General features: G+C 48.6%; 1 protein-coding gene across 1 annotated transcript in view; it reads right to left on the bottom strand.

Moving 5' to 3' along the window:
• The window catches only part of MLPH (melanophilin), a 26,359-nt gene that overhangs the window by 10,801 nt on the left and 4,090 nt on the right, over window positions 1-11,468 (bottom strand). Inside the window, exons 2-8 of the mRNA XM_010156120.1 lie at window positions 11,386-11,468; window positions 11,023-11,159; window positions 9,581-9,619; window positions 8,399-8,490; window positions 7,267-7,395; window positions 5,664-5,859; window positions 4,510-4,670 (exon numbers count right to left, since the gene is read on the bottom strand). The exon at window positions 11,386-11,468 is cut by the window's right edge and continues 130 nt beyond it. Of these exons, the coding sequence (XP_010154422.1) occupies window positions 4,510-4,670; window positions 5,664-5,859; window positions 7,267-7,395; window positions 8,399-8,490; window positions 9,581-9,619; window positions 11,023-11,159; window positions 11,386-11,468 (837 nt within the window). The remainder of the gene's footprint in view (window positions 1-4,509; window positions 4,671-5,663; window positions 5,860-7,266; window positions 7,396-8,398; window positions 8,491-9,580; window positions 9,620-11,022; window positions 11,160-11,385) is intronic.

Below are 11,468 nucleotides of genomic sequence, written 5' to 3' on the forward strand. Positions count from 1 at the left end.
GTTCGATTGCGGACATGCGTTTGTTGAGCTCATGAATCTAGAGGAAAGGAGAGAGAGAGAAAAAAAAAAAAAGCAAGCAGTAGGGAACAGACCAGCCACCACTGCCAGGACAGTGGGAAAATAGTGCAGCCAGCAGCAGAAAGCAAGCAGCAAGGCACTGCCACCACAGGCTGAGCTAAAAGACATTAAAAAATAACGTCTTTAAAAGAAAAATGGTCCTGAACACCCAGAAGAGCTTCAGGAGGTGCACGGGCTCTCCTCGAATCTGGAAATCTCAAAGCAATACTGAGTACCCAGCGCACCGCAATTCCCACCAAAGCATCTGTAGCGCTGATTGCATTGCTGACCCCTTGCCCAGAGGGCAGCACCAAGCTGTCACAAAGCCATCTATCTCGCCCTCTTTCACATACTGCCACAAATTCCAGTTAACATCAATTTTCACTTCCTATTAAAACATTTTTCAGGCAGATACTACCCCATCTTCCCACTGCCAATCCAGTGCTGGAAAGAAAGAGGGAAGAAGGTAAGAATTTCCCATGAAAAATTTTAGATAGAAAAACTAAACCTGAAAGTTTTCCCCATCACACTGAGATGTTTCTGGCTTGTCCATGCACTGATTCATTAAGATGCTTGCCCCTCTTTTCTTCCTCAGTCTTCCAGCTCAGAAGAGGGAAGAGGAGAGGGAGAGGACAGACAAAATCCTGAAAAATCAAAGAGAATTTACTTTCTGTGCTCAAGAACCAAGACAAACTTCTGTGGTCAAATCACTGAAAATATTAAAGGAAGTTTTTGATTGTTTGTTTTTAAAAAACCTTTCTCCTTTGATCTAAACAAATAAAACATAAATGATGAGAAATATTGCCCATTTTATAACACTACCTCCCACATCACTGCTCTTCTGAGTGGCTGCCTCCCGTTCAAAGGGAAACGGGCAGCAGACACAGTAAGTAAATGCAGTAACAAAGAGATGTGAGGGCTTGGCTTTGCTTTTACAATACTTTCATCCCCTCAGTTTTTGTGCTTGATAGTGTTTGATTAATTAGATCCTCACAACAGCTTGGAGAGATTGCATCTGCTTAAGTGAAGATGAATATAAAGACCTGACACCACGGAGAGCAGGGTGCTGTAATTACCGTCCTGAACTGAATGCATCCTTAAGCAGCATTAAAACCACAGGCAGGAAGCAATCCAATCCATCCATAAAGCAGTTTCTTGGTAGGGTTTAAGGCTCGACTCTTGCATCGAGTGACAATGAGAAGTCTGCAATGGCCCATCAGCTTCAGAGGAAGAGATGGTGACAAACGGAGCGCCTGGGCATTACTGTGACTCCCTAATGGGGAGGTCGAAGCATAGTGCATGGTTTGCTACTGATGGGCTGGGAAGGGTAGAACAGGGAGCGCTTGCTTTCCTTCTCCTTCCCAAGCAAGGCTAGTTTTAATGCATGGGAGTCACCCCATTAGGGTGCATCCTCCTCAGGGGCTGGAGCACCCTGCACTGTTCTCTGCCTGACAAAGGCTGGCAGATGCTGCTCTGTATTAAAACATTCAAAGCAAAGAAAGTTAAAACACAGCCTGTAAAGATGGCACCAGTTAGGGGGAAACCATCACGTGCTGCTGGGGTGGGAAGACAGGTTACTCTAGCAGAGGTGCTGCCTCCAGCTTCTCAAATACCCAAGGCCACTAACAGAAGCTTTATGTAAAGAAGAAGAGCCAGACAGCATGAAAGCTTTGGGAATCCAGAACCACTAAGCTCCCCTGAGGTACAGCAGAATGACTTTTGAGGAGAAACTTGGTAAATTGATGCTATTCCTTGTGGCTTGGTCCAGTTCCTACCTGGCTTCTAAAGACCCAAAGGCAAAGACCTGCACATATTCCATTTCAGGGCTTATTTTCCTGTCTCATCAGGTTTAAGAGATTTTTTAATAGTGGAGTTCTAAAAAAAGTTGTTCGAGCATCTTCATCTACTGCAGTCACAGGGCTAGGGAACTGTCTCTGCTTTTGTTACTGGAAAAGTTAAGTTTCTTGTGTTTGGGACTGAACAGTGTGCCTTCTCCAGAATTAAAGCAAAAGTGATTTTCAGATCAAACACATTTTGACAATCTTGCACCTGAGGCAGTTTTACGAAAGGAGGTTTTCAGCTGTGGGGTCAAAGTGTTGCAGGGTAAAGATCTGAGCTCTCCACCTCTTGAAACATTCAAATGTCAACAAGGTGTCTGCCAGGGCACAGCCGGGCTATAGGCTTTAATACTGGGTCAATGTGGGGGTTAATAAACATGCTTCTGGACCCTACACCCCCCAGGCCAACATCTTGAATCAGCAAAAGGCACAGACTCTGAGAAGTGCAGCGTGACCAGGCATACTCAGCCACCCTCGTTGTCACCTGGGATGTCCCCTCAGGGGATGGGATGCCCCAGAAGCCCTGATGATGACTACAAGACATACCCTAGCAGTGCCTATAAGCAACTCAAGAGCCACTGCTTCACTGCTCAGGAGAATGCAGTCTGCTGCTTGCTGTCACAAAACCCTCCTGGCCTGTCTCTGCCCTCCTGCCAGCCTCAGCCCCTCCATCTTCTTCAATCTCAGGACACAGCAGTGGACACCAGCCTCTTCTGAGCACCTTCCAGCTCTGCCAATACAAGAGAGCTGGCTAGCACCGAAAACTGGATGTTCTTGCTTTCTCTCTTTTCCCTAGGCTTGTACCTGGCCTCTCCTTAGCCCATGGCGACAGCAATGCACGTGTACGTTGTTCTGAAGTTAATGGTCCAGCACAGAGCCGGGTCTCTTCCTGCTGGGGGAGGACGGTTGCTAGCTGTAAACACATCAGCAGCACAAAGGGCAGGAAGGATGAAGAGCTATTTAAGCTAATGAACAATGTTGGCACAAGAGCAAATGGGGCTAAATTGGGAGTGAGAAGATGTCTCGTAACCGTTAGAGAGTGACAAGGCTCCACAGCAGCCTTCGTACTGGTGTGATGCAGCAAACCACCAAGTGCGCTGGACCACACCGAAGCCAGATGATAGGGCAAGTCATCTGAAGCATTGGTAGGAATTTGGCCCCATTTTCCCACTGCAAAGCAAGGAGCACATTTCACATCTAACGTACCGTGGCCTCATTAAGGACACCCAGTCCAGGGTTCCTCCATTTACTGCTGACTGAAAAAGGAATGGCATTTACTAATTCAAACATGTGCTGAAAGAAGTAAAAGGCAAAGGAAAGGTTTCCCTGCACAGGCACATGAAGTGTGGTGCACCAAGGGATGGTTGCGGTTACATATCCCTCCACTGATTACCCAAAGCGGGGTATAGGACACGCAAAATTACCAGCTATGAGCAGAGACTGGCAACCAGCTCTCCCTGTGTGCCTGTAGCCAAACACCACCCTGGGTTTCGCTGCTGAAGGGGTCCAAGGGATGCTTTACCATTCTCACCACCCACCATTCGCAAAGGTGGCGTCAGGAACTGCAGGTCCTTGCTTGACAATTAAAACACCAGCTCACAGCCTTTTTGACACCCTTCTCCAGACTGTTCCCCCTATTATCATTATTCAGGAGAGATGACAGGTCGTCCTGACCCAGACCTACTGGGGCAGGAACACTGCACTGCAGAGTAGTGAAAGGATCTTGATGCTTATTAAATATCCCTCTCCAAAGCTGCGTCTGATCGTAAAGCACCGGCACATTCAATTGAAGAAAGCCTTTTTGGGGACATGGAAAACCATAGGTAACTCGCAGAATAATAAGGACAAGCTGGAAAATTAAGAGCGGTGAACAATGCTTGTTACTCTGCCTGGGCAGAGCGAGACACCAACCAGGGCCTGATTTTCTCTTTGCCACAACTGCAGAAGTGGAAGGTCTGGAAGGAGGACCTGGGGGACGAAGCACGGAGCTCCAGTGTACTGTTGCATCATCCTAACAGAGCAGAGAAATCTTTATTTTCCCTCATCTTAATGAATGAAGGAGCCTTGAATGCACCTTCCCAGGTGTCAATCCTGCTCCCTGTTCACAACTAACCTTGGCAGGTCCCTCACAACATGGAAGGCAGGACATGGCTTGGGCATTCATCACACGGGTGCCACGCAACCGTGATGTGACACCCAGATGAGCCAGCCCCTAGATCATCCCACAGGCCGGCTGAATTGCTCTGGCAATGCAAAGGGGCTACACTCACAGCTTCTTCAGTTCCTGAGTCGGAGATGAGGATGGATCTTGAGTCTACAGAGACCTGGGACCCACACTGCTCCCTCTTGGACCACACATGGGAAGCATGGGCACCAAACTGCCCCTGTGCAGAAGGGACAGCTGTTATTTGGATAGCTAGGGCACTCCAGCTTTTCTGCTCACGTTCCACGTCCAGCCTTGCCATGAGACTGCTGTGGTTGCACCCCGGAGTTTGCCATCACTGCTTCTCTTCCCTGAACCATCCTGCACCTCGCAGATTACAAGCTCCCGTTGTGGCAAAAGATTCCTGGCCTCAGGCTTGGTCTCACAAGAGGTTCAGGAACTGTTTGGTACCTGATTTCCAGCGTGACCGACATTCTCCTGGGAGGAGGCTCTGCTCCGGCGTTTCACGTGATGGAACGGGTAAGCAGGGAACTGGGGTCCCTTCATGTCCTCATCAGAGGTGTCCATATCTGCAGAGTACCGGGACCGGGGCTGCTCATTCCAGGGGCTGCCTTTGGAGAGAGAAGGCTTCAATACAAAAGTACAAGAGATTCACATCCATGAGTTCCTTAAGACAAACAAGTAATGAGGCACTTCTCCAGATCACACTCTCTATCCTTGACAGGAGATGCTTCTGCAAAGGAGACCAAGGTTAAGGCTGGCTACGCTGGACTAGTCTGCAGCTCCGTCCGCTGCGACCACTGCTGAGATAGCGGTGGGCACAAGGAGCATCATCCTTGCCCTTTCATTCCCCAAACAGCCAGGCTCCTCACCAAAAACTGCCACTGCCTTCCCAATTTTGTTGGAGCACAGGTTTGGACGCTGCACTTCATGCATTTTTCAGGTGCTGGAAGAGGTTTATCTCAGGCTAGAGAGGTATCAGTCTAGGTTAGATCATTTAAGAGAGTGAAATTTCTTCTTTTTAGATGAGAATTTTGAATGAGATGAAAACAATGAGAGAAAATGGCTGGGGAGGGCCTGCTGCCGTGTTGCTCCAGAAGGGCCTGGAGCAGGGATTTAAACAGTGAACAGTTAGGTTTGTCCAGTTTTTCCTAGTGCCCTGAAAACCAAGCACTTAAAAATACAACCAAGCAGTTGGAGACCCAGAATGATCTATATATTCTACAGCCGCATGTGCACAAACCAGTACCCACGGGGCATAGTTCATAGTAGCATCGTTTGACACAGATCTTACTCCGGGCAAGACCTCCAGATATGAAAGGGCTGGACACCTTAAGGAGAACCCTCCTGGCTTTGAGAAATGAGTTTGCTGGAGATAAAAGCCAGCCCATTACAACCAAATAACTTTGGCTGATTGTCTCATGAAAAGAAAAAAATCACTTTTGCAGGTGGGTATTTTGTCAATCAAGCCTTCTAGTGGCTTTGAGGTTATTAAAAAAAACCAAACCAAAAACAACATACCAAAGACATTTTTATTTTGGTCCAACTCTTGCAGTCACCTTTCCTCGAAAGGATACAAGAGGAGCCTGGCTGGAGACACCTACCAGATTTTGCATTTCTTTCCAAGCTCCTTCTCCTTGAATTGACAGTGAGATGAACCTCTGTGCTGAAGTGCTGCTCCGGTGGGCTCATGCCCAGTGCCTGTTCTTGCAAGACGTGGTGGAAGACCAGATCTGCATCCGCGATCCTGGACTCCTTCTGGGAAGCATCTTCAGCCGAGCTGGGGAAATCTGGGAAGGACTGAGAGATGAGGATTGCTGCTGAGCAGCTGCCTGCAAGGACTCCTTGCCTCTCCCAGCCTTCACTAACAGCTCCAAGCTTTATCCTCCAATCCATGCAGGGATCGACCTTTTATAACCCGGTTTAAAGACTTCACCTTGCTGATGAACCCTGAGCAATACTTCTCGTCACTACCAGGGGGCACTGTTAATTTTTACAAGAACTAGGCACAGAGTCCCTTCAGCTAGGCTGCAAAAAACTCTTGTCTTTAAAATCACCAGGCCCTTCCTCTTATTCAAACAATAGCCATCTCCTGCTCCCCCAGCTAATCTGCAACCAGTAAATCTCATTCAGATGATCTCGACAGAGGCCAGGACTCCCTAGGCTCACGTTGAATTCTGCTGCATAAAGATGCACTTAGATAAAAGAATGAATCTACTTGTTTCAAATTCTTACCAATTTACATGGATTTTTTTTTTTTAAACAGCCTTTGTTAGACAGCACATTCTACCCAGAAGTAGAGTTTAAAGTACCACAGTATCATTAGAAGGAAAAAGGAGCCATTTAGTGCTTTAAAAGTGAAATTGCAACAGAAGGCAAACAGGAGCAGCTCAAAAAGCTTGAGCTGAAGCATTTCAGGCTGGAAGACCTTTCGCCATACCCAGGGCAGCCCCCATCTGTGTTCCTCCCCAGAGCTGGAAGGTGGGGATGGCTGATCTCTTGGTGGGATCATGGGGTGCGCAGTTCACCTTGGTTGCTCGTGCTAGAGCTGTCTGTGGGTCTAGCTCCCGGTCAGGAGCTCCCAACACTAAGACATATGTAGTCTCTTATATAGAAATAACCAATGTGCATGCAAGCTTTTGCTCTCCCCTCTGATGGGGCCTCCCACCCTGCAGGTGCCATCGCTGCAATTACGCTGGCTCTGTGGGATTCATCTTCTCAATCTCACAAAGGTTGTGCGCCCCACGAAGCTGCCAGCCAACTACGTCCCCAGTGTCACCACATGGCAAAACCAGCCCCAAAACTGGATGGGTGACAGGAGAAGAGTCATGTTACGTTTTGACCCTCAAGTGCTGAACCTCCAAAAGCTTGCTGGAAACTAGGGTGGTCCCATTGCCTTGGGACAACACAAGAAAAGTGTTATCTGCAGAGAGCAAAGAAATCTGCAAGGAGAAGGCCAGAGAAGCCCTTTGCTATCACATCTCACCACTCACCCTCGCCTCGGTCAGATGCCCTACGCGTGACTCAGCCTGAGGCGAAGGACTTCAAAGGGAAGAAGAGAGAGCAAGCGGGGTTATGAGGAGCAAGGATTGACACCATTGCCTCTCAACACCAGCTGAAGGAGGTTTTGGCAGCTGAAGAAGGTAGCAGAGGTAGCAAGGAGGAGAAAGAAGAGAGGAAAGGAACCCCTCAGTATTCTCCCAGTACCTGGAAAGCATCCGGGCTGCTGGCTGCTGGAGAGAGCTGCACAGACTGGCGCCGAGACTGGGCAGAGTACTCCGAGTCCAGTTCAAAATCAAAGGGATGGACAGACAGCAGGCGCTTTGTCTTGCGCATCTTAGTCAGCGTAGGAAGTGCAACAAAGGAAAATTCAGCATAAAACACAGATGTCTGAAGAAAAGGGGGAGGGAGAGCCCTTGTCCCCTTAGTTTGCACAGCCCAAAGCAAGGCTCCTGCTTTTTCCAGAGAAAATTTGGGTCCGACATTGTCCTGCTTGCAGGAAGCCAGGTATATAGGGCAGGGTGTGCTTACGCTGGAGTCAAGGTAAAGCAGGTTCCCGATTTCCACAGTCTCTGTCTCAGGACTGTGGCCAGGAGCAGACAGCAAGAAGGTCTTCTCTGGTTTAATAAAGGCACTATGGGAAAGCTGAGCTGAGTTACAGCTCAGAGGGATCCAGGAGATCCTTTCGAGTCCTGAAACATCTCCACATCTTCGGAGAAAGGATGCTGTGGGCAGATCTCCCTGGATATTTGGGAGGTCAAGCCTCTGAGACTTCAGAAGCAGATCAAAATGAAGCATCAAGTGTGTGAAAAGCAGCACATACCCATAGCCACAGGCTGAGATGGTATGTACATAACAGCATGTATGTAACTGTACCAGCATTTCAAACACACTGGCAGGTTTCACACATGCTGCAGGGACAAATACACTTTCCATCTGGCTTCTTAATCTGTACACAGTCCCAGAAAAAAAAATGGGAGATAACATGATACACTCATGAGCCCAGATGTGCTTTGCTGCTCAACCAGGTATGTCTTCTTCCAGTAAAAAAAAAAAAAAAAAAAGGTGGGTTGCCATTATATGGGTAAGAGCTGGGACTTTTATATTAATTGCAGACATGCCTGGTGTCAGGAGTGGGTCTTTTTTTCTGGAGGAAAAGTATTTGCAATATTACTGACATAATACACAAACTGGGAGAGGGGCTTATCTCAGAGAAGGAAAAAAGGGAGAAAGGCCCAGTTTGGATTGCGGCATAGAAAACCACCACCACCACCCAAGGCAGGCCAGCAGCAGCTGAAGGCACCAAGCGAGGCAGAAGGCCCCCCCCCCCAACGCTTACTCTGCTGTAGCACTCTGCTTCAGCTCCACGCAGGATGTCTTCTTCATCATTGCTGTCCCCCATGTCACCGCTGGTGAGGAGCTGGCATTCACCTGGACGGGAGACAACAGCACGCTGTGTGGGGGCAGCTCCTGTGCCCCGTTCCCGGGGCAGGTAAGTCCCCGCCGCGGTGGTCACACCATTGGACTTGTAGGTGAGGTCGTGCTTCTTATATGGGGTGAAAAGATCCAGTTTAAAAACACCTCCCAATTTATTTTTTCTTTTTAGTATTTTTTGCATACTACACCATGGCCAGTAGATTGCACAAGGGGACAAAGGATGGCAAAGGGACAGGAACATCTTAAGGTAGCCCCAGCACTGTGACTGGCATGCAGTGACCACAGCCTAAGGTCTGGACAGTAGAAGCAATTTGGGGTGCAGTTCCCAGGCAGCACTGCAGGTACCCACTCTTAGCACTTCATCTTGGAAAAGCTTGGCTTGACTCTCACTGCTTCCCCTTCCATCTGTGCACCATCACAGATGTGGAAGTGACCACCGCAGGGAGATGAAGGGCACCTGCGCCTCAGAGAGCACCCCCGAGGATCCACCCTGGTGACTCCAGTGTTTGAAGGCACATAGCTCAGCCCAACTTGGCTCTGCCTCTGCTATTCCTGGTTCCCACCAGCCAGCTCTGCTGGCTGTCAGCGACCCATTCCTTCCTGGGTCCCCATCTCTGTACCCAGATCACTGCCAAGGCCAGCAATAACACTGGGAACAGCATAAATGCCAGACCAAGTCCAAAGTCAAGGTAGGCAAAATGCTCTTTCCTATATCAAATGACAAGTTGCGGTGAATCTTTCCTGCAAAGGGATCCTAAGGAAACACAACGTGATGTCCCAAATTCTGTGGGTTCCTTAAGAACATGGCCAGCTTTAAGCATATGATGTAGGTGCACTGAGATGATGAGCACTTGCAAGTCTCAAGTTTGTCACATAACTAAAAGCCCTGTTGCATAGGAGTCTACCCTCGGAGACCCCGGGCGTGCCACAGTGCAAGAGAGGAGCGCCACAGTCCACCTCCACGGCAGCGATGCCCTCCCTGGTCCAGCCACACCAAACGGCGCTGGAGTGCCCGTAGCTGGAAGGTGTGAGAAGACATTGGAAACCTCTCAAAATGCAAGCCACAAGCCACTTTTTCACTTACTGTTAATGTCTGGCAGGCTGTAAACTCTGTCATGAAGACCTAAACAAAAAGAAAAATGGTGGGAAAAATAAATAAGCATGTTTTCTCCAGGTACCTTTCAGAGAACAAGCCGTAGAGCTATGGTTAACCGCAGTTCTTATTCTCTAGCCATCACAAGGCAAAAATCCTCAAAAAGGTTCTTTAGAGAGAACAAAACAGGCACTTGGAGACTTGACTTTTAAAAGCCAAATACCTTATTGCCACCACTTCCACAGTCCTGATGCAACACCCCTGGGAGCATGGCAGCAGGGGAAGGCACAGCCAACAGCAGACGGCCACGCAAAATGCACAGCTCTCACGTCATTCTGCTGTACCTCCTGCAGCCAGAGGTACATCCCAGAAGGATATTCCTACACGTTCAAGGGTCGAACCAATTCACTGGTGTTAATGAAGTAATAGCAACAAAATAATCTTTTTTTGAAAAAAGACGTGAGAATCTCAATTTAAAGAAGCTTAAAGCACCATTATCCTCATGCTTGGTTTGGTTTTTGCTCAGATGGTCCTTTCTGTGTGGTCTGATGTATTTTCAGACTGAACACTGCATAGATTGTCTCTCAGTCCATTAATTTTGTATTCAATACCACTGCCCTCCACGCTCTTTCTAATACTTTTGCCACAAGGGGTCTGGTTAAAAGAATTATTTGAGACAGTTGAATCAGCTTATGCCTATGGTATTTGTGTAAACTCCTCTGTGGCTCCTAAATGGAAATAAAACCCGCATTAGTTTTCAAAGGCAATGGAAAAAGCAGTGCAGCAGTTGTATGGATGGCAACCAACAGCCACCCAGTAAACAATACCATGTTAACAACAGATTTCAGCATGTGTTAACGCAACATCGGACCGATCTCAGAAATACAGAGGATCTATAAAGCTCTGAAGGACATAGCTATGGTGACAGGTAACTCAGTAGAGTTTTGTCAGTACCACAGCATCATCAGATTAATCGTAAAAATCATTAGATCGTGGGGAAAAAATGAGTGCTGGTTTTATCCAGCCAGCTGGATGTTTTGGACCTGCAGGCTAAACTTGGGTTAGTTTCACAAGCTCTCCCCTGTGATGAAAAGAGCTAAAAGAAAGAATAACAAGAGCTGCAGCTCTTTCATGCTTACAAACTGCAGGACATGAGACTTTTAAAACTAAGCATGAGATCTTCTCGAGTCTGTGGTAAAAGCTTAAACCTTAACAGAGGAAAAAATACCCACCGAGAACATCTGCTCTGCTGCTGTCAGTATGTACGCACCACTCTCAACCTTCGCTTCCTCTTCAAAATGCTTTGCACTGTCTCGAAACCCCGTGGCACCCAGAGGGGCATCAACGCTGACGTTCCTCGCCCAGCGCACCCCCAACGCCTGCTCAGCCCTCGCACGCAGCGGGGCGGGAGAAACCCCGGCGCTACTCCTCACCTAGGAACGCGGAGTTCACCCCCTGCCCCGGCTGCAGCCTGCCGTAGAGGGACTGCAGCACCTTGGCGCTTCCAAACCTCTTGAAACGGGATCGCACATGTTCGTAGTACCACTCCAGGGAACCGATCTTCACAATCCTGCCCAAAGAGAGGATGCGCGGATGAGGTGAGCCAACCCAGCCGCACTCACGGTGACCAGACCCCCACCCAGAAACCCTCTCCTAACAAAAACATAGCCTGTTTTCTAACCAGCCGAACTGATTTCTAAACGGCACACAGGGATGCTGAGTTGGGGTGACTCTTCCTGAGCCTCAGCCCAGATGCTCGCCTTGCCCCTCGCCGCCCTCCGTCACAGGAGCGATACCTGGAGAGACGGCAAGGGTCGCAGACCCAGCCTTGCTCCTCCTTATTGTAGCGGCTGCAGTTCTTGCAGGTGTAGAAGCGGCA

The sequence above is a fragment of the Eurypyga helias genome, unplaced genomic scaffold (genome assembly GCF_000690775.1).
Source record: "Eurypyga helias isolate BGI_N326 unplaced genomic scaffold, ASM69077v1 scaffold7987, whole genome shotgun sequence".
NCBI classification, from domain to species: domain Eukaryota; kingdom Metazoa; phylum Chordata; class Aves; order Eurypygiformes; family Eurypygidae; genus Eurypyga; species Eurypyga helias.